Source organism: Felis catus, chromosome A1 (assembly GCF_018350175.1).
Source record: "Felis catus isolate Fca126 chromosome A1, F.catus_Fca126_mat1.0, whole genome shotgun sequence".
NCBI classification, from domain to species: Eukaryota; Metazoa; Chordata; class Mammalia; order Carnivora; family Felidae; genus Felis; species Felis catus.
The window spans coordinates 73,499,409-73,527,355 of NC_058368.1; the positions used below are offsets into that span (position 1 = coordinate 73,499,409).

Below are 27,947 nucleotides of genomic sequence, written 5' to 3' on the forward strand. Positions count from 1 at the left end.
AAAGTGGCACATCTGAAGGCAGTCTGTCCTTGGCCCCTAAAAGGCCAAATTGGCCTTACTGAATAACTCATGAATTGGACAGCATCCCGTTGAGCAAATGAAAGAGAGCTCCATCAAGCTACAGAAAAGGAAAGGCTTTTAAAGGTGGGGGTGGGGTGGAGAGGAAGGCAATTATTAGCAAGTAATGCATTATTTTAGGCAAGGTCCTCCTCCTAAGGGGAATGGATGGGGTCTATCAGTAAACTCCCTAGTGCTGTAGTGCTGACCAAGAAGTTCCATGTTGACTGGTTAAAGGTTACATTGGTGGTGATCAGGGATCGAAACTGCAGTTAAGTTAGTGTTAAGTCTTGGCTTGCTGACGTGGGGTTTTAATATAAGTGACTCCATTTGGGGCCTGTGGTTTTCTTTTTAACGGTATGATCAGTCCTATCATTTCTTACCTTTCTATTTCCCACTGGTCAACTTCCCTGACTCCTTGCACCCAGGCCTCTTTGGTATCGTCACCCCCAAACCCACCAGACGGGGCCCCCGTATAGGGCTTTTGCCCTGGCTGTTCATCCTCCAGTTGATGAGGTTTGAAGTGTTGGGGTTCAGAGCCATCAGCCAAGAAAGAATTCTTGACATGTCTTTGGGGCAAAAAGATGGTTTTATTAAATCACAGGGACAGGACCCCTGGGTAAAAAGAGCTTCCCTCAGATTGGGGGGAGTGACTGATTAAATATGGGGCAGATGGGGGGAGGTAAAGTCCAGGGAAGTTTCCAAAAGGGTTTTCATATGCTAAGGAAGACTCATGGAATCCAGGATCCTGGAGGCCTAGCTACTGTTGAGCTAAAGTTGCCTTTCCCTCTGGCAAAGCATTAACATTAAGACACAGGGAGTTCCTGGAGAAATGGTCTACTTTGCCTCCGTCAAGTAATGGGCCGCAGGTTATAAGGAAATTTAACTTTACCTACCATTTCCTTCTTGCCTTTGTTCCCCACCTCACAGTGGCTAACCCAGCATCTCGGTGGCTTCTTCACTTACAAGTCATTCTCTCATTGCGGCCTTCCCTCATCCCCTCAGCCACACTTCCTGTCCTTCTCTCCTTATTACCTAATATACTGTGAATGTAGCTGTCGCCTCAGAGAACTGTAAACTCTCCATAAAGGCAGGGTGTTTTGTTGTTATGCCTCGAATCTCCTGTGTGTGGGATCATATATTTCTTGAATGACTAAATCTACCCCAAGCCTAGGGCAGGTGGTAACTGCCCTCTTTTCTGTCACTCGTTTGTGTGTGCGTGCCTGTGTGTGTGTAGTTCTGTGTAGCTTAATCACGTGATATGTTCGGGTAACAGCACTATAATCAAGATATAGGACCGATGTATCACAAGCATCCCTCACACCACCTCTTATAGCCACATTCTTTCTCCATATCCAGGATTCCTTTTTAAGAAAAATGTAACATAAGACTGTGGAAATGTAGCTGGCATGCAGGGGTGCAAGAGCAACTGACTCTGGGGAGTCCCAAACCGACCAGGTGCAGCCACTCACCCTTGACAAAACCCAAAGGCACAGAGACAAGTGGTGGTGAAGTAAGAGAGGAATTTATTTCCATGAGGCCGACACCCGGAAGACCACAGACTAATGGCTCAAAGGCTGTCACCGAAGTGCCAAAAATATTTCCAGGGCAAAGGTCAGTGGTACGTGCAGGTGGGCAGTGAAGGTCTGGTGGGTCTTTGTCTTGAAGTCAATGACTTGGGGTCTTGCTGGCTCAGGAAACTCCTTATTGCCTGAGGGAGTACTTTCGGTTCCCATCTGGGGGTGCTTTGCCCTCAGGGTCTTTTTCCAGAGTGAAGAGAAAGCTGGAAAGAAGAACTTAATCAATTAGAAAGTTTGAGTTCACGGATGGTTGGGTGGCTCAATCAGCTGAGCATCCAACTCTAGATTTCTGCTCAGGTCATGATCTCATGGTAAATGGGTCTGAGCCCTACATTGGGCTCCATGCTGGCAGTGGGGAGCCTGCTTGAGATTCTCTCTCTGCCCCTCCTCATTCATGCTTGCGCTCTCTCTCTTCCTCTCTCAAAATAACGAAATAAACCTTTTTTTTTTAAAAGAAAGTTTGAGTTCAAAATGGAAGTAATGAAAGTCCTCTTTCAGAAGGAGATCCATGGTGTATTGTGGTTTTTTTCTTTCTTTCTTTCTTTCTTTCTTTCTTTCTTTCTTTCTTTCTTTCTTCTTTCTTTCTTTCTTTCTTTCTTTCTTTCTTTCTTTCTTTCTTTCTTCTTTCTTTTGTTGTTGTTCTTTTTTTGTGATGTCAACCGTAGGACCATTTTACTATAAACCCTTGATGGGCAGGGTAACTCTGGGGACATGCCAAACTTCCCTCCTCTCACACTGCATGAAGCATTATGACTACAGGCATATATTCCTACGATCCTTGTATTGTTGAGTGAAAAAGTAAGTTGCAGAAAATGTTTTTTGGAGAAGGAAAACTGTATACACATTTATATGAGCATATGAAGCTTTCAATTCACTTTCTCATACCCTAATTCAAAGGCTCCCTCTGAAAGTCTGGTTTAGAGAACTGGCCCGTGAGACTTGCCAAGTTTCCCATCTATCAACGGGTCACACATTCCACGTTCATCAACCCAAGTCATTCCTCCTGAATTCCTTACTGTAATCTCAACTCTCCTCATGTACACATAAACAAAAGACTTATAAGGCAAGCAGAGGCATATTATGAAAGCCATCTTGTCAGCACCCACTTCTCACTTATTTTTACAACCAGACATGGTGTTCAGAAGGGGAATCCCTGCTATGCTGATGTGTCATTGGAGGCCCAGGGAACACACACAGGTCATCTGTGGCAGTGCCATTGTGATAGATTGAAATAACAATCTTCTCAGACTGAGGGGAAAAAAGATTTGTACAATGAGAAAGACATGTTCCAGAAACTTCTAGGGTTGGTATTTTTTAGTAATAACTCCTAAGGCTTTATTCATCAGAGCCACAAAGTGAAGGAATAATAATTCTTCAGCCATTTCAGCCACTAAAGTTTTTACTACTAGTATAATATAGAGATAGCCTCTTTGCTGATTAAAAATATCATGTTTTGTGTTTTGTCACTAATCTCCCTGGAACTGACCTTTGGTGATATACTGTGTGCAAGCTATCCAGTTGCTTTCCTTCCATATGTGGGTAACTGTGATATTGTGAATTTTAATAAGAAATATATATACATGGTCTTAATTCCCATTTCTGGCACAGAGCTCCTAAAACCCTTAGAATTTCCTAAGAGAGTGATAATGTGTCTTTTGTTATGGCAATGAGGTGACTTTTGTAAAGTAGCTAGGATGGTTGCCAAGAGAACAAATCATGTTAGTGGTTTAGAACTTTTAACCCCACCCCCAATCTCCTTGGGAGGGAAGAGGGGGTTTGAGGTTGAGTCAATCACTAATGGTCAGTGATTTGACCAATCATGCCTCTATAATAAAAACCTCCATAAAAACCCAAAAGGACTGGGTTTGGAGAGTTTCCAGGCTGGTGAACCAGAATCATGGGCCACTGAGCCCAAGCACGTAAGCTCCTTGGTTGGGAATCTCACCCTATGTGTTTCTTGATCTAGCTATTAATTAATATCCTTTGATATCCTATCAGTAATCTAGTGAGTAAACGGGTTTCCTGATTTCTGTGAGGCTTTCTAGCAAATTAATTGAACCCAAAGAAGGGGTTGTGGTAATCTATGATTTATATAGACAGCCAATCGGTCAGAAGCAAGGGTAACAACCTGGATTTGGGATTTCAGTCTGAAGTGGAGGGCAGTCTTATGGGACTAAGCTCTTAACCTGTGGAATCTGATGCTATCTCAAGGTAGATAGTGTCAGGATTGAGTTGAATTGTAAGACACCCAGCTGTGTCTGAGAATTGCTTTGTGGTGTGGAGACCACCCCTCACATTGGAATTTGTACTAGAATCATTAACACCCTCCTATCCTAGCTTCCTGCACTGCATTGTGCAACCTTTCTCCAACCTTTCAGCAGTTCTTGATTGCAGATAGAGTTTCCACATACACGTGGGGCTGGGTCTGTTTATGCATCACTATTCTGCTATTGTTCTATATTTCTATCCCTGCACCAACATCACATGGTGATGAATACTATAGCATTATAAAAAGTCTTGGTGCGTAGTAGGGAAAGTTCTTATAATTCATCCTTCCTCAAGAGTGTTTAATTTTTCTTGTACTTTTCAGGCCCATACATTTTTAAAGAAAAAGTTTGAAAAGTTCCACATAAAAAGGAGCAGGGCATATTTTGGTTGGCATTACACTGACTATATACAGGTTGGGGGGAGAAATAACATCTTTAATATTGATTTTGCCAATCCCTGAACGTGTTATATTTTTCAATTTAATTAGCTTTTTTTTCAAGTTTTCATAATTTTCTCTATAAAAGTCCTGTCCATTTCTTGTTCGATTCAATTCCTCAAGTATGCATTTCATACACTTTCAAGCACAGAGGTTGATGTGGGGCTCGAACTCATGGACCTGAGCCTGAAGTCAGACGCCCAACTGACTGAGCCACCCAGATGCCCCTTTCTTTATTTTTTTAATGTTTATTTATTTTTGAGAGAGACAGAATGTGAGCGGGGTAGAGGTAGAGAAAGAGACAGACAGACAGAATCTGAAGTAGGCTCCAGACTGAGCTGTCAGCACAGAGCCTGACACGGGGGTCAAACTCATAAACTGTGAGATCATGACCTGAGCCGAAGTCAGAAGCTTAACTGACTGAGGCACCCAGGCGCCCCTCAAGAGGAATGTTTTTAGAAGAGGTAGTGGGCAGAATTATTAGTGACCAGAAAAAGATATGTCCAAGTCCTGACATGCCTATCTGTGAAATGTAACTACTTACAAATCAGGTCTTTACACATATAATTAAAGCTCTCAACATGAGATCATCCTGTTTTTAGGGTGGGCCCTAAATCTAATGACTAGTGTCTTTATAAGAGACAGAAAAGGAGAAGATACAGAGACACACAGAGGGGAAGAACACTATGAAGACCCAGGCAGAGATGGGAGTGATGTGTCTACAAGCCAGGAAGCACCAAGAATTGCTAGAAGCCACCAGAAGCTAGAAGCCACCAGAAGAGAGGCATGGAGAGAGAGAGCTCCTAGAAGGAACCAAAACTGCCAACACCTTGATTTCAGACTCTGGCCTCCAAAAACTCTTAGAGAATAAATTTCCGCTGTTTTAAGTCACCCAGTTTGTAATAATTGGCCAAAGCAGCCCTAAGAAACTTACACAGAAAATAACATAGGAAACCCGCTTAGTGATGGAGCAATTCGAAAAAATTTCTTAAACAGATCAATCTTAAAAGATTAACAGATCTTAAACAGATCAATCTTAAAAGATTGATATATTCCTCTATGTTGAAATCATCATCTTCTGGGCCGGGAGGCCCTGCAGCGGCCAGTCAGCTAGGTTTCGAGAAGCCTCTCTGCCTGCCCAGCCCGCCCTCAGGATGCCCAAGAGGAAGGCCAGCTCTGCCAAGGGGGCTGAGAAGGAGGAGTCCAAGAGGAGATGGGGGGAGGTTGTTAGCCAAACCTGCTCCTGCAAAAATGGAAATGAAGCCAAAAAAGGGGGCAGGAAGGGATAAATCTTCAGACAAAAAAGTGCAAGCAAAGAGGAAAAGGGGAGCAAAGGGAAACCAGGCTGAAGTGGCTAACCAAGAAACGAAAGAGACTTACCTGCAGAAAATGGAGAAACTAAAAACGAGGAGATTCCAGCCCCTGATGAAGCAGGAGGGAAAGAAGCTACGTCTGATTAGTATCATATATACCATGTCTTATCAGTCATCCCTGTCCTTCTTTTTGTACAATCCAGAGGAGTACTTTGATCAACTATTTTATAGATGCAAGTTTTTTAGAAGCTCTAGAAACATTTTTAAGGAGAGACACCCACTTCATCCCATTTCTTAAGTGTCAATACTTTTTTTTAAAGAGGTGAAATCATTTTCTTGTTATTTATTTATTTTTTGGTACAATCAGAAAATATTGGGGTATTGAATATGGGAGGCTTTGACTGCCTTGGGTATCAGCTCAACATTTCACAGATGGGGTAGTTTTTATCTTCTACAGTACAAAGCATATTGAATGGCAATTGGGAGTCTGTCATGCATTTAATATGTCTTGAACATTAAAAAAAAATTGTTTCCTAAAGAAAACCACTCCTTGATCTTGACTCTCCCTGTCAGAATTTTGTAAGTTCTGTAACATCTTGGTTGGTTTTCCTAGTAACTTTGTTAATGTGCTGTGCAGGATTATAAATCTGTGTATGTAGTGTATATGATATTAAATTGTGAATTAATGGGACTTAATAATGTAACAGTGTACCAACATTTGAAGATATTGATACTTGATATACTGTTAAGGAAAATTTGCCTCCAAAGTTTAAGCTGGAAAGTCACTGGAATAACTTAGAAAAGAATCACAACTATATGATTTTTTTAGATTTTTGATATGTATGTTAAGAATTGTGTACAAATTGAGATGTCTTACTGGTCCTCAGCACAACCGATAAAAACTCAATTATGAAAGAAAAAAATCATCATCCTTTGAACATGAAAAAACACTGCCAGAAGAATCTAAGACATGCCACAAAGTAGGAATTATGCAGCAGAGTCAATCAACAAAGTACTTGCTCTAAAATACACTTCTATGAATCTACCAGGAAGTCAAACAACTTAGTAGGGAAATGAACTGAAGTAAGTAAATAAACAAAAAAAAAAGTAGGAAACACAACACAAATGGCTTGTGAGCACATGAAAAGATGGTCAGCATGAAAATCAAAACATAGTAAGTTACCATTTTACCCCAGATTAGCAAAAAATTTCAGTTTGATAACAGCAAGTGTTAGCAAGGAAGTATAGCAACTGGAAATCCTGTACCCTGCTGGAGAATGTAAATTGGGACAATCAAGTTGGAAAGTTGACATTATCTAGCAAAATTGCAGACATATATACTCTATAACCCAGTAATTTTATTCCAAAGCTGATGTAATCAGGAGACATGAATAAGAATGCCCATAGTAGCTTTGATTAGAATTGTCAAAAATGGAAACAACCCAAAAGTCCATGTGTAACAGAATGGCTAAAAGAGGGATCCTACTGATACAATGAAATACTGCCTACATATATAAATGAATGTGCTGCCACTCTGTGCTTCAACAGGCAAGTAATGACAACAATATGTTCAGTATGATTCCATTTAGATCAATTTACAAAAAGAAAATTCAACTACATTGCTTAGGGAGGAATATGTAGGTGGTAAAACTATAAATAAGTACAGTAAAACCTTGGATTGCGAGTAACTTGTTTTGTGAGTGTTCCACAAGATGAGCAAACATTTCTAGTATATTTTAACTTGATACACAGGCAATGTCTTGCAGTATGAGTATTAGGTGATGCCAAACGTCACATGATCACAACTGAGCCAATGGTTCTTGAAGTTCGCTTTGACATACAAGTGCTTTGGATTACAAGCATGTTTCTGGAGTGAATTATGCTCCCAAACCAAGATTTTACTGTACAAGGAAAAGATGATCACAACCATCACAATATTGGCCACATGGGAGCAGGTGAGTGGGAGATAATAGGGGGAGAGACAGGGGGAACTTCTAAGGAACAGCAGTGTTCCATTTCTGAACCTGAGTGGTAATATCCAAGCAAATCAGAGCTAGACAGTAAAGTGGTAAAAAAAAAAAAAAAAAGAAAAAGAAAAAAAAAAAAAAAAAGAAAAAAATGTTACTCAGGACTATTGCAATCGGGGAAGAGATCTCAGTATAGAACCAGCTCAATTCCAAATACAGTGTGTAAAAGTGGGGATTTACAGCCAAGGAGCAGGGTGGAGGTCAGTGGATAGAAAATTACTAAGAGGATACATCAGGGTTATGGAGGGATTCTGGCAAATCTGACCCAACAGGATTCTTGCTAAGGACAGGCCAATCTGATCAATCACCTAGAGGGGATAGTTGAGGACCAGGAACCCGAATAGATACCAAGAGTGATTGGATGTGGAGGATGGGGATTCTTACTAAATGGACTCAGCAGAGTTTTTGCTGAAACCGTATTTTATAAGGAAGTGCCCAGATGGCCCTTGAAGACTCAGGAACTTGACTAAACCTTGGCCAAACAAAGAATCTTTGACAATAATTACATGGGTGTTTTCTTGCAATTATTTTCAAAATGCAGATACATGTTTTATAGTCTTCTGTGCATAGGATACATTCCACAATGGAAAAAAAAATACAATAGATTATTTAACTGGAAGATAGATGGAAGGGAGACCATTAGGTAAAGAAATTTATATGACATTATATTATGGTTCAATGTTAGGCTTTTTAGCCTGTTTTTAATTCTCTTAATCACATTTCAGTGATTTTTGGTATTCACCAATTCGATATTCATTGAGCTTTTCTAGTTGTGGGCACCCTTTTAGATGATGTGGAAGATCATGGTCTCTGCAGTCAAATCTCTGCTTAAAGTCTGGTAATGATGAGATCACTAACACCGTCAGGTAACTACAGTGGTTCAAGTATACAGATGCAGAGATTTGGAGGAGTGATTTCAGAGATGTGCACCAGACGGTCACTGAGCCAGAAGAGAGTCATGGCACTCCAGACCAAGAGAAAAAATAACCAAGGAAGGTAAGAAACAAGGAACGGACAGAACAGTCCAGCTGGTTTTGCTGGACTGTAAGATGCATACTGGGAAGTGGCAAGAAACTGGATTGCAGATGCAGGCCTCATTAGGTGTATTTTTTGGAATTATGTTTGGTCACGGTGGATGAAATCTCCAAAATAACAGTGGCATGCAGACAGCAGGTCACTGCTTTGTCATATAAAACATGCGTGCACGTAGGTGGTGGCTGCTGTGATGCTCGACACGGAGGCCAGGGCCCAGACTCCCTCTGTGTACCGCTCCACGGTCCAAACACAGCTAATAATTAGCACAACACAGGTCTTTAAAATAAAAGTGGTTTTATTATAAAATTCTAAAACTGTGCTTTAAAGGATGGTCACAGGAATACTGCATAAGAAGAAGAAACATATGTTCATAATCCAATCACACAGCAGACTTTATATTGTCCACAGAATCAATATTTAAAAAACATTCCTCTATGTCAGTTAAAAAGAGCCTTCAGAGCACCATTATTTGAAGGGAAGGTATTTTGCACATCAGAGTTCATCTTTGGTCTGCAATTAAGAAGCAAAATATTTAGTGCCATCAAGAAGTCTTATACGCATCAAGATAACTTACGTTAGTCTATTAATTATTTTCCCCTAAAGGTGGAAGCAGCGAAAAAGGCAAGTGGGCGCTAAAGGTTTGTAGGGCCTGGGACTATGCTCAGAATCCCTCCTGGGGAAAGTCACATTGTATTTTATCAGACTGCTGATGGGGAACACAAACATGTAAGTGTTTGCATTACTGTAAAGGGCTTTGTGCTATGTATCTTATCAGTGAAGGGTTACAGCAGACAAGGAGGAGGAAATTAACGAAGCCTCTAAGTCCATTGGTCAGTGTTGGCACTCCCCAGCATCACTCAGACAAAGATAAAAAATAAAAAAAGAGGACTGGAGAAAGGAAGCTGCCCAGTTTCATTTGGAGCCAACAGAAGTGTTGTGATACCAAATCACAAATTTCATGAGCGGGTACATTTCAATTCTGGAAAATTTTTAAAAGATTTTATTTTTTAAGCATTTAATTTATTTTTTAAGTAATCTCTACACCCAATGTGGGGTCAATCCAAGATCAAGAGTTGCAAGCTCTGCTGACTGAGCCAGGCAGGTGCCCCGAAGTCTAGCAAGTTTTTTTTTTTTTTTTTTTTTTTTTGGTCAATGGCTTTATCTAATTTAATGAACTTCCAGCACTGACAAGGGTTAACACTGATGAAGAACCGTTTCTGGGTGGGGGATTGGTTAGTTACTTAGTGGCAAGTCTGCACTCCAAACAAAAAAACGAAATAACCGAAACTGATTTGTAGCACCTGCTGTTGTCATGGTGACTCTCCCCCACCAGGCAGATTCCAAGGTACCAGAAATTAACTAGTGTGCAAAATTCCTAATATGTAACAGACAGTGAGCTTATATAAACTGATTCTATCATACCACTGGATAGTGGTCACTTAATTCGTTTCAAACCCCCTGTGAGTCAGGCATAACTGCCAAGTCTGCCTTCTCATTTTTGGTCACAATATCACAGTTTTGAGTTTGTTCTTTTAGAGACATGATGACATTGCTTAAAATAACGTCAAGCCAATATATTACATATGTATACGTTTATGTAATATATATGTATACATAGAGTGTAGAGATATACACTACAATTTTATATAGTATATATTCATTCAAACAAAAAGCATTACAATCAAAACAACCCTCCCCTGCCACATCATGTCTTTACACACAACCAGGCACACAATCTGGTGATGGAGACTAGTTCTTGGTCCTAGCCTTGCTATAATCCAGCTGGGTGGTTATGAGCTAAATTCTTCTTAAGACTTCGTTTTTATAACCGTAAGATGAAGGCATTTCCTGGGTGACCCTTAAGGTCCCTTTTTTTTTTTTTAATTAAAAAAAAATATTTTAGTAGGTTCTGTGCCCAACATGGGCCTCAAACTCACAACCCCAAGATGAAGAGTCGCACACTCCACTGACTGAGCCAGCCAGGCGCCCCCCTAAAAGGTCCTTTTAGACTTACAAGTCTGTGTAAATCTACCATTTGTTAATGAAATCAGTATATATTGGTGGTATGAACAGAGATTGCTCTTAAATGCATAATCTGGTAATATATGAATCATCACGGTCATATATTTTTCATCTCTAAACTGAGATGATGAGTTTTGCCAAAGCCATCTCCCGTGACACATGTGAAAACACTTTTAAAATTATAAACCTCTATTCAAAGGCCATGTGAATTCTCACGTTAAAAGAAGGCTCTCCTCCACTTTGCCGGGGGCTGCTGGACTTCTCCCCTACCTGCATCTCGGTGCCCTTTCTCTGGCCATGTTCCCACGGCATCTGCCCCTCCGGTAGACTGAAGGGCAGGCAGGCCCCCAGAGAAGCTCAAATGGTGGCTGCCCGACTGAAGGACTGAAGGGACGGATGAGGACTTGGAACAAGACTAGTTCTTGCTCTGCCACTGCCGGTTCGGGTTACCTGTTTCCTATGGCACGTGCAAGGAAAGAGGTCATCTTCAGTCTGTGCTTCTACCCTCTGCATGCCCTCTCGGATTTGGGGCTCACTCACTTGCAAATTGGCATATTCCTGTGGAAGCAACAAGTCAGAAGTGTGCCTTTTGTAACTCAGAGCACATCCACCAAATCAGATACAGTGGAATTTGCTAGGATATGGTCCTTTTAATTCATATGTGTCAAGTTGTGAGAAGCAAAATTCATCATACTCCCCTTAAACCCCCAATAACAGAGTTTCTGAGAGGTGGCTGTCCTTTGGACACCGGCTGCTGATTGCTACTGCACCTCTCCTTATTCTATCCTTCATTTATTTATTTTTAATGTATTTATTTATTTATTTTTTTGAGAGAGAGACAACCCTGTGGGGGGGGGGGTGGGAGGGGCAGAGAGAAGGGGAGGAGCAGAGGAGGGGCGGGGCAGAGAATCCAAAGCGAGCTCTGTGCTGACAGCAGAGAGCCCCCACTCAGGGCTCAAACTCACAAACTCACAAATTGAGATCATGACCTGAGCCAAAGTCAGATGCTTAACTAAGCCACCCAGGTGCCCCCATCATTTATATGACTTGTATGGTTTTGGTTTTGCCAGCTTCTGCCTTGAAGTGAAAATAATTGTGCACACGGTCTGCCCTAGACTGGGAATTTGAGGCTAGAACATATTTCCACCATGGCTTGCACAGCTCGGCCACCACCTTGATCTATCATCCGCCTGCTGTGTGTTAGGCTCTGGGCCAGGTGATGATGCTCTAGGAAATGTAATCCGAATGAGTGAGCACAAGCCTGTGGACCTTGAGGAATTCAGACAGTAAATCTTCCACTTCACCCTCTCCGTCCCTTCACCAGCCCCTGGGAAGGTTAGAAAGAGGGAGGAGCCAGTGCAGACCAGAAACAGATCAACTGTTCTGGAGTGGAGTCTAAGATTTGGGGCTCAATACCTGCAATTTTGAGATTAAAAAAAAATCTCAATTTAGATCTAGTAGTATCATTAGGAAATTACTTGTTACTACTGCATTTTTTATTTTTTTATCTTTAATTTTTTTTAACTATTGCATTTTTTATATTTTATTTTTTATTATCTTTAATTTTTTTATCTACTGCATTTTTAAAGTTTTTAGTATCTTTAAGTTTTTTTAACTACTGCATTTTTAACATTTTTTATTAGCTTTAATTTTTTTAACTACTGCATTTTTTAAAAATACCCTTTTAAGTTGTCAGATATACTTTGATTATAATCCCTAAATGCTTAGGCCCATGAAAACAGTTTCCAAGAGAAGCCATGGCTCATATAGAGTCAGCAGTATAGGTCAGAAGACACTGGGCACTGTTTAGACAAAGAAATGGTAAAGATTGTACAAAGAGCAGGGGCGCCTGGGTGGCTCAGCCGGTTAAGCTGGTAAGCCTCTGACTTTGGCTCAGGTCATGATCTCACAATTTGTGGGTTTGAGCCGCACATCAGGCTCTGTGCTGACAGCTCAGAGCCTGGACCCTGCTTCTGATTCTGTGTCTCCCTCTCTCTCTGGCACACCCCCCCCCCCACACTCTCCTCTCTCAAAAATAAATACTAAAAAAAATAAAAAAAAAAAGATTGTACAAAGAGAAAATACAGATCCATACACAATAACTTGGCAGGATCAGAGGCCAATTTCTTAACCACACAATACAGAGTGCTAACATAAATACTTTCCCCATAATGTTGTAGCATTCTTGTCTAGCTAATGTCGGGTTTGTACTATTTTCTTTATGATTTGATGTTGGTCCCTGGTTTTTGCCCACAGAGAAGTGTATGTATCTCTTTATATTAATATACTTTTAGAAACTATTATGTGAAATGTTATTTGGTCTTAACATGCCCAACTGCAAATAGTATATCTATTTTCTTAGAAAATACTGACCTGGAAAAGTTTAAAATAATAACAGAATATGTCATCGCCCATGAGATTATTTCTTGCAAATTCCTGTCCTGCTTTTGCTATCTTCTTTGCCTGTGGGAACAATGACAACACAAAGTCCCTTAATGAAACATGTTTTTTTCCCTGTGCACACATATGCAAACTGATCTTCAGGGTACATGTATCCTGGGCCAACGGCAGGAAAAATCTTTGAGGGTAGTGTTATGTGGTAAAGGGAACATTTAACAACAGTACATTCAAATTAAAGGGAGGTTTTTTTTTAGAGTTGAAAGTTTGAGGAATCATACTGGACCTTCTAGAATGAAGCCTCTCTTGCAGAGAGAAGGCACACATTAAATGAGGTAACAATGACTTTGTAAAGTAAATGCAAGACAAAGCTTAACTGCCTTAACAATTCTCAGCAATTTGCCTGAAGTTTACTTCATGCAATCCTGCAGGAACTTTTTCTTCCTGCCCGTTTGAACATTTTCATGTTGTTAGTAAAGGGGAGGCAGTGCCTGAGGCTCTGATCAACCTGACCGAAAAAAGAGAGAGCATCCTCAAGGCCAACCTCTAGCTTTTTACCTCAAGTGCAGAGTGGACAGTTAATCCAGACCCCATGCCGGCGTTCACCCTGAAGGGGACAGATGTGCTACCCCGGGGGGGTGGCCTCCCACTGAGAGGGAAGGGTGTATGGCTCAGCATCCGGGATGCTCTTTGGGCACAAGACATTGAAAACGAGCCCGTGACGGTGGGGCAGGAGAGACTGACCTTACCTCTTCGTCATGATCTTTTGCCCATTTAAGTTTTTCCAGGAGATCGCTCAGGTTGCTTTTCACTGGAATGTAGTGCTTCCATGGCTGCAGCTCATTGTAAAAGTGCTCGTAGTAGATGGAGTCCTGCTTCAGCACAACACTGTCACCGACGAGGAGGTACGGCAGGCGATACGCTGCGACAGTGCCATCAACGTTTATTTGGTACTTGTGCTGAAAAACAGCAGAAGAGAAGCCTCCATCACACTTCCCTTCTCCACTCTCTTTACTCCCTCCTCTTTCCGCACTTGAAGCCTCATCATTGGCAGACACGAACTGGCCAGATTTTGCCCTCTGCCTTGGCCATGGAGTAAGTGCTATCATATTGACACCTGGCCTAGAGCTAAAGGCTTATTGTGATGCTCTCCCAAATTTCACAAGGGGGCCACAAGTCTAACATTAGAGCAGACAATACAATACTAAGACTGCTGTCCAAAGGCCACAACCTAGGAAAGATAGGCTTATCGTGATTTTGTAATCCCTCTAATACTTTACTGATCACGTATGAGCACCTAAGCATGGTAGCCTATGCCATATTAACCGTACCTTTTAATTTTTTTTTTAAGAGAGAGAGAGAGGGAGGGGCAGAGAGAGAGAGAGAGAGAGAGAGAGAGAGAGAGAGAGAATATCCCAAGCAGGCTCCATGCTCAGTGTGGAGTCTTATGCGGGGCTCGATCACACAACTGTGAGATGATAACCTGAGTAGAAATCAAGAATCAGACGCTTCACTGACTGAGCCACCCAGGTGCCCCAATCATACCTGTTAAACATCAGATGGCCACACACAAGTCTTGAGAAAATTAACAAGCATAGATGCAAAAGCAGCTATGAATACAAATATGCCTAGAGCCATGGTAACAATTACTCTCTAGCTGTAGCAAGTGCAAAGGCCTGGCACAACACCCACTGATGAGGGATGGCTGGCAACCTCTCTTTCTTTCACAAGTCTTTGTGAAATGCATAAGGAGGAAGTGATGACAATTCAACTTACGGCCTTATTTAGGACTTCCTGCTGCCATGGAACCTATCCAAAGAAAACCTGGCCACAGGTGCAGACAGAGCTGACGAATCACTTACTTTCCCACATTCCGAGGACAGGTGAGTACCTTTTGTCCACCTTTCATTCCATGACATGGGTCTTTAAAAACCACTTAGTGGCTTAGGGGTGCCTGGGGGGCTCAGTTGGTTGAGCGTCTGACTCTTGACTTCGGCTCAGGTCATGATCTCGTGGTTTGTGGGTTTGAGCCCTGTGTCAGCTGTGTTGACAGCGTGGAGCCTGCTTGGGATTCTCTCTCCCCGCCCCCCTCTCTGCCCCTACCCCGCTTACTCTCTCTTTCTCAAAATAAATAAACTTAAAAAAAATTAAAAAAAAAACCACTTAGTGGTTTAGAGAATAGGGCAGCGTCCCACTGCCTAGAAGAAGGAGTTAGAAAAAGGATCCCTCCACAGGAAAAAAGAGCAGTCCACATTTTAGACACAGAAAGGTCTCCCTAATCTCCAGGGTTCTCAGGCAGATCATCTGCATGGGTTTCAAGACACTTCCCCATCAGAAAGTCTGATGTGAGATACTTGGTTTATCTCTTCTTTAGACTGTTACGATGCTCTGGGGAGAAGAATTTGTAAAATTACATACATGTATTTATTAATAAGAAAGGATTTAGAGCTGAAATGTGCTTACCTTGAGGGTGAGTTGGGGAAAAAATTCTAGCCCTACCCAGGCCCAAAGCTTCCTCGATGCATATATTTTTAAAATTTATGTATTTATTTTGAAAGAGAGTGAAGGAGAGAGAGAGAGAGAGAGAGAGAGAGAGAGAGAGAGAGAGTAGGGGAGGGGCGGAGAGAGAAAGGGAGAGAGAATCCCAAGCAGGCCCTGTACTGTCAGCACAGAGCCCCATTTGGGGCTTGAACTCACGAACCGTGAGATCATGACCTGAGCCAAAACCAAGAGTCAGACGCTTAACCACCTGAGCCACCCAGGCCTCCCTCCCTTGATGCATATTTAATGTCAGGTCTGGGTACCTTGTACCCCTCACGCTGCCAAAGTGGTCCCCAGAGCCTCATGCCTTGATGTTCGCTAAATTTTGTGCTCACCTCTTTCACCCCCTAGAATTTATAGGCCTCAGTTTCCTTCCCCCAAATGAAGACATTTGGAAAAACAGAAAGGATTGGACACAACTGATGTCATACCTTGAAGAAATCAAAAAATGAAATGTGTTTCACGATAGGACCATATAGGCTTTCATCATGTTTAAAGAAGAAGAAGTTGGTGAAGGCAGCGTCTATAAGTTCTGGGTGTTTCCTGCTGAGCTTAACCAGTTCCAGTCTCTCTTTGCGACTGTCTCGCCCTCTCCAGACAGCGGTGGAGTTCTTGCTTTCCCAGGGAGGACCTGTGTTAGCTTGCACAGACATCATATCCAGACTTACTCTGGAAGACAAAAAGTGCAACAGATTTTCCTCCCAAACTGTCACATTGCAAAGGCTGCTGGGAAAGAACTCACCAAGGCTCTGGGTCATCTTAGACCCATCTCTCACCGGCCCATGGTTTCTAGAACAGAGTCAGTCAGGTCGTAGGTAGGCATCACGATATCCTTGGAATCCGTGGAGCCACACCAGGAAAAGATTGGATGGATGTGCGAGGTGGATTTCTTTTTTTCCAAAGGCCAGTCTCCCAGATTAACGAAAAACTCCACATCTGGCATCTTCACCTGGAAAAAGAAAGTGAAGAGCTTATTTACATTGGTTGCAGTGGATAATAGCATCCATGGATCCGTGTGTTGGGAAAGGCAGCCTCGTGCAGGCAGTCTTTGCAGCCCCTGCTTGGTCACAGAACGGGAAGAACGGGTCTTGGGTCTGGAACACTTCTTTACCAAGAAATGGAGCCCTCACAGTCTGGGCTGCACTCACCTCCTTGCGAGGGAATGTGCTTCATGTTCTGCTGAAGTGCAGGTGCCCCGGCCCTCAGGCTGCCCCCAGCTCCCTGTGCTTGAGACCCCACAGGGAGCGGTCAGGGAGCTAGGCTGCGGCATGAACTGAGGCGCACACAGCCATAGTGCAGGGACCGCCACCCAGCAAGGGACGGGATGTCGTTCCCTCTCTGCAAGGAAGCGCTACACCCCCTGCCCCGTGGTGTGCACGCTGTCCTGTTCTCAGCCACCTCGAATCCTGCACTGGTTCCTTCCTCGGTGGCATTTCTCTGCCTTTTCACTTTGGCTGCATTCCTGTAATGTTCTATCCTGCAGCACAGCCAGACCACCCGGGGAGCAGGGAAACACAAATGAGAAATCCTACCAGATGAAAGGCCAGCTTTACAAGCTTCAGGTAATGATAATTAGGCCAATTTGAATAGTGAGTGATTTTTCACAATACTGTATATCTCAGTATACTAGATTTCCTTTCTGTGGTGCCTCCACAGTGGCCAATAGGCTCGCTTCAAAAAGGGATGAAGGGCGCCTGCATGGCTCAGTTGGGTAGGCGTCCGACTCTTGATGTCAGCTCAGGTCATGATCTGACGGTGGTGAGATGGAGCCCCAGCCCTGCGTTGGGCTTCGGGCTGGGCATGGAGCCTGCTTAACATTCTCTCTCCCTCTGACCCTCTCCCCCACTCGTGCTCTTTCTCTCTCAAATTAAAAAAAAAAACACCAAAAAAACATTCTCTCTTGCCCTTCCCCTCCTTGCATGTACTTTCCTTCTCTCTTTTTCTCTCTTTCAAAAGAAAAGTGGCGGGGGGGGGGATGAAATGACAAAGGTAATCTCGGTTTTAATGCTGCCAAGAGACTCTATGATGATCAAAGAGAGAAAGAATTACTGGAAAACAATTAGAACACAAAAAATTACAAAAAAGAACTTGGGACTCTACCCTTCATTCCTGGTTAATGAGCCAGACGTTCCCATTTAAAAAATACACCCCAGGTAGGTAGGTGGTGGGACCAGACTCTAAACTCTGGAAGCCGGACACAAAAGCTGGCACTAATGATTTCCAAGCTAGGCTGCTTCTACCAACAAGTGGCACAGACATGTTCAAAGATCCTGGTTTTATATCAAGCCACAGGTAAATGTTTGGGGTAAACATCGATATATGTGTGCATGTGTGTGTGTGTGTGTGTGTGTGTGTGTGTGTGTGTGTATGTATATATATACCTATTTTTTTTTTGGAGAGAGAGAAATAGAGAGTGCAAGCCTGTGATTGGGACAGGGGCAGAGGGAGAGACAGAATCCCAAGCAGGCTACACGCTCAGCTCAAAGCCTGACATGGGGCTGGATCTCACGACCCTGAGATCATGACCTGAGCTGAAATCAAGAGTCAGATACTTAACTGACTGAGCCACCCAGGCACCCCAAGACCTACTTTTTAGGCAAGAACTGTTGTGGTCAGTCTGAGAAGCATCTTGAAAAGTTGGAGTCCTGAAGGGCAGTCTTTTTTTACATTCTTTCTCAACATTGTTCTGTAATATTTTCATGTTCTTTTTTTTTAAATTTATTAAAAAAATTTTATTCTCAAGTTAGTTAACTTAGTGTAGTTTGGCTTTAGGAGTAGAACCTAGTGATTCATCTCTTATATACAACACCCAGTGCTCATCCCAACAAGTGCCCTCCTTAATGCCCATCACCCAATTACCCCACCGCTATCAACCCTCAGTTTGTTCTCTGTATTTAAGAGTCTCTTATGGTTTGCCTCCCTCTCTGTGTCTTGTGTCTTATTTTTCTTTCCCTTCCCCTGTGATCTTCTGTTAAGTTTCTCAAATTCCACATATGAATGAAATCACATGATATCTGTCTTTCTCTAAAGGACTTATTTCGCTTAGCATAATACCCTCCAGTTCTATCCACATTGTTGCAATTGGCAAGATTACATTCTTTTTCAATGCTGAGTAATATTCCGTTTATATATATATATATATATATATATATATATATATATATATCCAGAGTGGCTGCACCAGTTTGCATTCATGAGTTTGCATTCACAGCAGTGCACGAGGGTTCCCCTTTCTCCACATCGTTGCCAACATCTGTTGTTGCCTGAGCTGTTAATTTTAGCCATTCTGACTGGTGTGAGGTGGTATCTCATTGTGGTTTTGATTTCCTGATGATGAGTGATGTTAAGCATCTTTTCATGTGTCTGTTGGCTATCTGGATAAGTCTTCTTTGGAAAAGTGTCTGTTCATGGCTTCTGCCCATTTCTTCACTGGATAATTTTTGGGGGGGGGAGGCAGGGTGTTGAGTTTGGTAAGATCTTTATAGATTTTGGATACTAACCCTTTATCTTGTATGTCATTTGCAAATAGCTGAAGGGCAGTCTTACTTTTCCATGGATTGATACACGTGCAAGGAAAACTTGACAGCACCCCGATGTCTTAGTTTAAAGGAGGCAGAATACGCATGCTATGTAGCCACCTATGTTCAGGATGAACTCACTATAAATGCTATGCAATTCTGAGAAGATACTATGATTTCCCATGAGTAAGTCAATCAAGATGTAGACACAAATTATCTAATAAATTGTTATTAAGCAACTGGTAACAAATGTGGGTAGAGCTTTTCGTATCGGCCATTTTACTATCACGGTCAGGTTCTCCACCAGAACCCTGCTGAAAGCTCATTATACCAAGGAACAGGATTCAACAGACGATGTCTTCTTTGGGCTCAAAGTAGGTTGAGTATTAAGCTAACTTTATTTTAAGACATTTTCCCTTCAAAAGTATTGTTATTGATCGAATTCTGTCCCCTACAAAAGATAAGCAAAAGTCCCAAACCCCAGTATCTCAGAAAGACCTTTTTTGGAAATAGGGTTGTTGCAGTTATAATTAGTTAAGCTGAGGTCATACTGGAGTAGGGTGGGCCCTGATTCAATACGACTGGTGTCCTTAGAAGACAGAGACACACAGGGAAGGCTGTGCGATGATGGGGCAGAGGCTGGATTGATGTGGCTGCAAACCAAGGAGCGCCAAGGATGGCCGGCACGCCACGAGAAGCAGGGGGAGGAAGGAAGGGTCCTCTCCTACAGCTCTCAGGAGGGTCGGGGTGGGGGCAAGGCCCTGCTGACACCTTGCTCTCGGACTTGTAACCTCCAGAACTGCGAGAGAACAAAAATTTCTGCTGTTTTACGTCTCCAAGCTTGCAGTACTTTGTGACGGCAACAGTAGGAAATGAATGCAGGTATTCTCCAGGACATAAAGCTTCAGAATAGTATTTTAATAAGGTTCCAGGATAGAGCACCACTGAAGCTGTTATTTTTAAAAATTATATTGTAAAACCTGGGCTGAAAGTGTCTTTACCTGAGAGGGAAAAAAAATACTTACTTTTCTAGTCAGAGAAAGTAGTATGGCATCCATGAAAATTCTAAAGCCTACATGTTCACCGTGAGTCTTGATGTAAACCTAAAAGAGAAATGAACATTTATTACGTTAATCTAACAGGACTGGCAGAATTCAATGAGGCAAAGTGTATCACAATGATCTTTAGAATGATTTAAAACAATTTTTTTACTATTTATTTATTTTTGAGAGAGACAGAACGTGAGTTGGGGAGGATCAGAGAGAGAGGGAGACACAGAATCTGAAGCAGACTCCAGGCTCAGAGCTGTCAGCACAGAGCCCAACGTGGGGCTCAAACTCACAAACTGTGAGATCGTGACCTGAGCCGAAGTTGGACACTTAACCGACTGAGCCACCCAGGCACCCCAGAATTATGTTTTGAAAATATTTGATTTTATTTTAAAGTTTATTTATTTATTTTCAGAGAGAGAGAGACTGAGAGAGAGAGAGAGAGAGAGCGCGCGCAGGGGAGGGACAGAGGGAGAGGGAGACAGAATTCCAAGCAGGCTCTGAACTGGCAACACGGAGCCTGATGTGGGGCTCGAACTCACAAACTGTGAGATCATCCTGTGAGCTGAAACCAAGAGTCGGACGCTTAACCAACTGAGCCACCCAGGTGCCCCTTAAAGATTTTTATTTCTAAGTAACCTCTACACCCAACATGGGGTTCAAATCCACAACCCCCGGATCAAGAGTCACACGCTCCACCAACTGAGCCAGCCGGCTCCTCATTGAATGATACTTAATAAAACTCAGTACCTACTTAGAGCCAAAAGGTCAAAGGAAAACAAAACAAAATAAAAAAAAAGTCACCAAGTCAAACAAGCAAACCTTAATTGTACCTTGTTGTCCTTCAAGGTATAATGACACAAGCTTTGTCTTTGTCCAAATCTTTTTGGGATTTCTGCTGCAATCTTTTCCGGATCGACCGTAGGAAAATGTGCCAGATCTTTCTGAATCTGAGTTATGGTCTCTGGGCAGTTCATCTCCTGCAACCAGGCTGCACTATCTTCCAAAGGACAATCACAGTTTTCATGGTAAACTGGCCCTGATTACACACAAGTAACAAAATATCACCGTAACAATTTCACTCACCATTCAAAACACGTAACAAATATCCATTATATGGCTTCATTAACACTGTTGTTGTAAAATTATGTTCCAAATTACCTTTTAAAATATATGGAGATTTGGCAACATGTTGACCTTGGAATTTAACTTCTACCTTCAGGTTTTGGTAGCTTGCATACATTCTGTATCTTACTATGAAGGACCCATCCTTCCGGTCTAAAACCTGGACTCCAACTCTAGTGAACTGCTCTTCTGGTGCTGAGATTTTAATCTGGAACACCTTTTCACCTGGAGAAGATGTGAACCTATCACAGGAAGAACAGTAAGATATAAAGATTATTTTAAGGCACAAATGCACAAAGATTCTGCTCTCCAGTCTGTCAGCCTTATTCTTTTTCTCAAACTCTCCCCGTAACATATATGCTTGCTGCCTCTCTCCTATGCTTGTAGTGCCAGAATGAATGTGATGGATCAGAGATTTAAGAAAAAGAAGAGGATGGCAGAAGGCCACAATAACATAAACATTTCATTAGGAAATTTCAAGGGAATATCTAAAGGCTACATATTCATGTAAACATAGAACCCACTTATGCATTCCACATATAAACATATTCTTGGGGTGCCTGGGTGGCTCAGTAGGTTGAGTGTTTGACTCTTGTTTCCAGCTCAGGTCATGGTCCCAAGGTTGTGGGATCAAGCCCTGCGTTGGGTTCTGTGCTGAGCGTGGAGCCCGCTGAATATTCTCTCTCTCCCTAAAACAAAACCAAAAACCAAAACACACACACACACACAAACCCTCTTGTCCACCTACTATTTATTTCATGCATCTGGAAATTTGTGGTCAAATGGTGCCTGTAAAGATAACGACCTTTTGAAAAATCTCTTTCAATGATTCTTTCTTTTTCTTTTTTTCTTCTCTCGCTCGCTCTCTCTCTCTCTCTCTCTCTCTCTCCCTTTCTTTCTTAGAGAGAGGGTGCATGTGGGCAAGGGCCAGAGAGAGAGAGAGAGAGAGAGAGAGAGAGAGAGAGAGAGAGAATCCCAAGCAGGTTCCACACTGAGCATAGAGCCTTTGGTGGGCCGAACCCATGAACCCCGTGAGTTCATGACCTGAGCTGAAACTAAGAGGCCCGTGGTCAAGCGACTGAGCCACCCAGGCTCCCCTAAAAGTTTTTTTTAAGTGAGTGTTTCCACTATTAAGATTGTTAAAATGGTGTTTAGTTTCCCCAATTGTTATACCCAAGTGACGCAATTGATAACTTTTTTTTTTTTTTTTTCTGCTTTGGAAAACTTCCTGTAAGTTTTTCTTGGAATACCCAAGATGTTTTTTTTTTCCCCTTACAAAATATATGTGGTCAGCATCCTCGAATAACAAAAAGACAATCATTTCACAGAAGTATGTGAATTCTAATTTATTTTATTTTTATATTAGGGAGACAGAGACGGAGCATTTTATTTATTTCAATTTATATTTTAGGGAGAGGGGCAGAGGGAAGGAGAGAGAGAATCCTAAGCAGTCTCCATATTGAGTGTGGAGCCTGACTCCAGGCTTGATCCCAGGACCCTGAGATCTTGACCTCAGCAGAAAGCTCTCCTGACTGAACTGAGCCACCCAAGTGCCCCAGAAGTATGTGAATTTTAAAAGCCCGTTTTAAGTTATCACCTTAATGGTTGAATTCAATGGAATGCAATAATGTTTGTTACAAACACACAGGAGACTCACACTGATACTTTCCCTCTTAACTGTAAAGTTTCAAATAGTGTTTCATTTTTCTCTGTGTTTCAAAACTCGCTCACCTGCAGAAGTCTACCCTGAAAGCAGAGGGCAGCACCAGAGAGGGATGAACCAACCGACTTTTTCACAGCTGGGTGTGTACATTCCTTACAACAGCTTAAGCAAAAGTAGGTAGAAACACAACTTCCAGCAAAGTGCAGAGGCTTTGTCTCCCCTGTCAGAATATCTAGGAGAAGAGGGAATCCGGAAACATTTCTAAAGCTACAGGGAAAAATTGATTGGGATGGGGAAAGACTGTTACAACCGCATGTGGATAGCATCCAAATATCCTGGAATTTAAACCGCTGTGGAAAAACCTTGGGCGGATAAAAAAAAAAAAAAAAAAAAAAAAGGGAGAAACGGTCCATTTTCACTGCATTCCAAAATAGGGAGCCGTTTCTGGACTTACTTATTTCCTGACGTATCCACAGCCTGAATGTAGAAATAGCGAGCGGGAAGCACGACAGCTGCCTTCAGCCCGGGTCCCCATACTTCGCTCTTCTCCGGACTCAGTCGCCTGTCTCCGCCGGTCTCGGCAAGTGCTGGCACTGTCCCCAGAAAGAAGCAGTAAAACAGCAAAATGCTAAACATTTACAAGACCGACTCTCGAAATGATCCAAGGATAAATGAAGTGGAAGAAGTGGACGGGACCAGCGGCGGCTTGGGCAGGGGCACGTTGGCCGATCGCAGCAGGAAACACGACTCCAAAAAGGTGTCGCTTGCTGGGCTGGGCAGGCGCGCGGGTCTCCTCTCTCCCCCAGGACAGTCACAGGCGGATCGCTGGCTGGTCCGGCTGAAGGATGCCACCCGTTCCAAACACGCTGCTCCTCTTTCTCCCGACAATGATAAACTTGGGTTGCTCTTACAACTGGAGCATCCTTGGGGGCGAATCGGTCTCAGGCTCCAGCCCAAGGTGCAGGGCGAGGGGATTGGCCCGCGTGTCGCCGGGCTGAGTAAGGCCCTCTCCAAGTGGATGGCGCGGTGGCGTCCGTGCTCCACGGCTTCCTGGGACATGTAGTTCGCGATAGGACTAGCGGAAATCCTGCCAGGTTTTACCTACTCTCACTCGTTTATTTACTTTGCGGTCACCGCTTACATACAAGGTGCCCAACAGAGGGGCATGCGGGGGCACAGCTAAGAGTAAAGAAAAAAAAATTGTCACCATACCCTCCGCACGTGCAGAGGGCAGGTATTATAAAACACGATGAAAGGAAGGTGTTGTCAATGATATCTGACAACCGGTCGCCGGGCACAGCCGTCCAGGGCGCTGTCCCCGCGCGCTCCAATGGGACGAGAGACGCCAGCCCCAGGGTAACTGGAGGCACGTCGCGGGCAGCGCGCGGGAAGCTGTGATCCGGGTCCGGTGCCGGCTCTGCGGCGGCCGCAACGACTCGACCCCGCCGGACAGGCCGAGAGGTACCCGGGGCTGTGGGCCGGGCGGAGGTGGCTGCGGGCTGCTGTGCGCCCAGCGCGCGGGGCCATCCGCCCGGCACTCGCGCGCCGCGGGCAGGGCCTGCTGTTGCCCGCCTGTCCTGGGCGCCGCCTGTGGCCGCCTGGGTTGCCGGGGGCCGTGGGCTCCCTGGAGCCCCGTGGCCGTCCGAGCGGTGGCCACTGCATCCGTGCCCGTCCTCCTCCTGGGAAAAAGTGGGGTGAAGAGCTGGGCCGCAACATGGGGGCAGTGTTAGGGAGATGAGGGGCGAGTGCTCTCGGGAACAAAGCCCGATTTGGAGATGTCCGCGTGGATACCGGTGGCTCCTGCCTGGAGCGGGTGTCCACGCCACGCCGGGCAGGGCCTGGCCGGGAGCGCGCCGTGGCCGTCCCTTCTTCCCCGCACGTCTGCCCCTTGGCCGGGGGCGGGGGGGGGGGGAGGTCACCAGGAGGGGTCACGGAGCTCCGGTATCGGACCCAGAGCCTCCAGCTCTCCCTCCCACTTCCCTCTCGGGACCTCTGCCAGCTGCCCGGAAAACCCAGACCCGCCGGGGGGCTCCGCGGGCAAAAGCTGGCCTGGGTGGGCGTCCAGGCGGGGCTTGTCTGTTTTTTAATTTTTTGCAATTGTCTTGAGTATCGATTTCAACTGGTGCATTCAGAGCTCAAATAGGCGACTCCCTCCTGGCCCGGGGGCAGTAACTGACGCGTCCCACCCGCCCTGGAGTGTCGAGAGTCCGGAACCTCCCGCGGCCCCGGGCGGGTTGGAGGCGATCACCCCGCGGGCGTCCTCAGCGCTCCCCCTAGCGGCGGACTCCGGCTTCCGGCCCAGGCGGGAGGCGGGCGGAGCGGCCCGGAGGCCTCGCTGAGGGGACCGGGGCTGGGGGGCTGGGTCCCGGAGAGCGCGCGCGGGCCGAGGCGGCCGCCGGAGGGGCGCGGGCTGGGAGCGCAGCCTGGCTCCTCCCCTCGCCCGGCGCCGCCTCCTCACACACCGGCTCGGCGTGGCGGGGACCGGCCTGCGAGACTGTCGCTTGGGTCCCGGCGGCCTCTGAGCCTGGCGGCGCCGCGAGCTTCGCAGAACAGGGAGGTGGGAGCTCCGCTCGCTTGCCCCGGGAGCCTGGGCTGCACGCCGCCGGGAGGACCCGGTATCCTTCGTAGGCCCGCGGCCGCAGCCCGGGAAGGGGCTCGGGTCTGAGCCCGGCAAGGGGCCTGGTGCGCGTGTGGAGGACATCGGGGAGGAGGATCGAGACCTGACCCGCTGGGGCTTAGCGCGTCTGGCCCAGCTCGTGGGCGCCTTTTCCACTGTTAGTAAGTCACCTCCATGCTATTACCTTTCACTGGCCTTCCGTATGGAATACAGATAATAGTTGTCACATGGGGAGGCTTGCTGAAGAGACTTCTGAAGGTCTTTCGTTCTCTAAGCCAACTTGATACTTGAAAATACGGATTGGAAATATAACCCGAAAAGAATGTAGCCTAGGAGATGGATACTGACCTTACAAATGCAGCGTTTATTTGACAGAACAGTTCGTTCTAGTGACTTCTAAAAATCGTTACTTTACAGGTGCATTTTATAAAATGTTGTTCACTCACAGTTAAACAGTATTTCTGTTGCCTGTGCCATGATGGTTGACAACATCATTAAATTGAGCCTTAGGTCCTTAGACATTCTTAGTAAAATCGTAATAGAGCATCTCCTCTCTTACCTGGATTAGGAAACATCATTCTCACAGACGACACCCAGGGAGGAGGAAAAAGAGGCTGTTTAGCCTAATGTTCAGCCCCTGATGCGTAAAGCCTCTCCTAGTAAATCTTCCTGGAATCTACTAGGCTCCTAATCCGGGGCTTAAAATAATGCCTGGCATGATGTAGGCACTTACAAGTTAAGTCTTTGTTGATGAAACTTTTAAAAAGTGCTCTTCCCTGGGGATAGACCTGGTAAGACTTGTTAAGGAAAGGTACTGAGTATGCACAGGGTGACCTAGCCTGGTTTGGGGAGCAAAGAAAGAATCCCCAGAAAGTGACATGGAAGGATATGAGCAATAAATGGGGATTAACCAAATACTGGAGGGTGAGTAGGAGCAGAACGCATCCAGAGATTGGAAAGTTGGAAGGAGGAAGGGGGCTGTGAGAGAGGTATGGGGCTAAGGAGATCCATCCTGGGGCCAGGAGTTGGCTTTTTGTTCTAAGAGCCGAAGGTTTTAGGCAGGGGAGTTACGTGAGCATATATATGTGTCCAAGCTTTATTTTCTAATAACTCTGCACAGGTCAGGTTAGAAATATCATCCCGGGGGTGGGGTGGTGCTAGGAGTGGGGATAGACTTGGGAATAGTTTACCAAAATAGGAACAAAAGGAGATATGAGGTGTGACAAAACCAGAGAAGCTACAGGCTATTTAGTGCAGGGACAACTGCACCTTTGTCCCTCAGTGTTTCCTGAGGCTATAATTACAACATAATACAGTGATTGCTGTCTCTAATTAAGAAAGCCTGAGGACGCGATAATAATAGATATACTAACATCAGTTAGCTTCAGGGGCTCACACTGACATGGGGAGAACATTCCCCAGATCTGACAGATATTAAGGGAAGAAAATAAACATCAACAGCGTTTGGGTCATGGGAGTTGGATGATTTTCATTTTCTTTGTGTCATATCTTGGTATTTTGTAGTAGTTTTCTCTGTCATTTGTTTTACTTCTGTGATAAAAATCTAGAAACATTACACAATTTTTCAAAGAGAAATTTCCATAAACGATGCTTCAAAGGAGAACGTTTTCATACCGGTATTGGCTTTTATTGACAATTGATATAAATTATGCCCTTATGTGGATGATCTTCACTTTTTTTTTTTTTTGTAGAAGTGCAACCAAAGAGATCATGCTTGTTAGTGACCATTATTTAAAAGCAAACAAACCCAAAACGCAAAGAAAACCAGACTATTAAATTTTTGTTAATTAAGTGCTATGTTCTTTCTTGTCTTTAGCTTCCAGAAAGTTCAACCCTACCTTTTTTTATTTTTATTTTTATTTTTATTTTTATTTATTTATTTTTTTTTTCAACGTTTATTTATTTTTGGGACAGAGAGAGACAGAGCATGAACGGGGGAGGGGCAGAGAGAGAGGGAGACACAGAATCGGAAACAGGCTCCAGGCTCCGAGCCATCAGCCCAGAGCCTGACGCGGGGCTCGAACTCACGGACCGCGAGATCATGACCTGGCTGAAGTCGGACGCTTAACCGACTGCGCCACCCAGGCGCCCCAACCCTACCTTTTTTTAAAGAAAAAGTTTATTTATTTATTTATTTATTTATTTATTTATTTATTTAGAGAGCACGCACAAGAGAGAGAGCACAAGCAGGAGAGGGGTAGAGAGAGGGGGAGAGAGAATCCCAAGTAGGCTCTGCATTGTCAGCACAGAGTCTGATGTGGGGCTTCATCTCGTGAAC

At 44.2% G+C, this 27,947-nt stretch overlaps 2 protein-coding genes, 3 long non-coding RNA genes and 1 pseudogene across 8 annotated transcripts in view; 4 read left to right on the forward strand and 2 right to left on the reverse strand.

Annotated features, from left to right (window-relative positions):
- Nucleotides 1–1,652, forward strand: part of LOC109499075 — a 14,251-nt gene extending 12,599 nt beyond the window's left edge. Inside the window, exon 3 of the long non-coding RNA XR_002156208.3 lies at nucleotides 1,417–1,652. This is a non-coding gene — a long non-coding RNA (uncharacterized LOC109499075). The remainder of the gene's footprint in view (nucleotides 1–1,416) is intronic.
- On the reverse strand, nucleotides 1,567–5,823 carry LOC123384888. The gene is made up of 2 exons (XR_006596603.1): nucleotides 5,722–5,823; nucleotides 1,567–1,840 (listed from the first exon to the last, which is right to left on the reverse strand). It is a non-coding gene; the product is annotated as an uncharacterized LOC123384888 (long non-coding RNA).
- Nucleotides 4,689–9,465, forward strand: LOC109499083 (annotated as a pseudogene).
- On the reverse strand, nucleotides 8,994–23,957 carry POGLUT2 (protein O-glucosyltransferase 2). 2 transcript variants are annotated; one of them, XM_003980511.6, is made up of 10 exons: nucleotides 23,486–23,957; nucleotides 21,405–21,610; nucleotides 21,077–21,282; nucleotides 20,220–20,297; nucleotides 16,453–16,625; nucleotides 16,108–16,345; nucleotides 13,885–14,094; nucleotides 13,112–13,201; nucleotides 11,189–11,296; nucleotides 8,994–9,226 (listed from the first exon to the last, which is right to left on the reverse strand). In XM_003980511.6, the coding sequence occupies exons 1-10, from the start codon at nucleotides 23,665–23,667 to the stop codon at nucleotides 9,209–9,211; spliced, it is 1,509 nt and encodes a 502-aa protein (XP_003980560.1). In that variant the 5' UTR covers nucleotides 23,668–23,957; the 3' UTR covers nucleotides 8,994–9,208. The 2 variants fall into 2 exon arrangements, with proteins under 2 accessions (XP_003980560.1, XP_019684829.2); XM_019829270.3 differs by lacking the exon at nucleotides 23,486–23,957 and adding an exon at nucleotides 23,100–23,269.
- Nucleotides 14,094–19,444, forward strand: LOC123384886. Its single transcript, XR_006596601.1, has 3 exons — nucleotides 14,094–14,230; nucleotides 14,924–15,018; nucleotides 19,206–19,444. It is a non-coding gene; the product is annotated as an uncharacterized LOC123384886 (long non-coding RNA).
- A 398-nt stretch (nucleotides 23,958–24,355) lies between the features above and the next one.
- LOC101085685 (basic immunoglobulin-like variable motif-containing protein) overlaps nucleotides 24,356–27,947 on the forward strand; it is a 77,783-nt gene continuing 74,191 nt past the window's right edge. The window contains exon 1 of one of the 3 annotated variants that reach the window (XM_023253054.2): nucleotides 24,356–24,492. The gene's annotated coding sequence lies outside the window, so the exon portion shown is untranslated. Of the gene's footprint in view, nucleotides 24,493–25,668; nucleotides 25,810–27,947 lie in introns of those variants that run through there. The other 2 variants (XM_011280818.4, XM_023253052.2) reach the window with 2 other exon arrangements.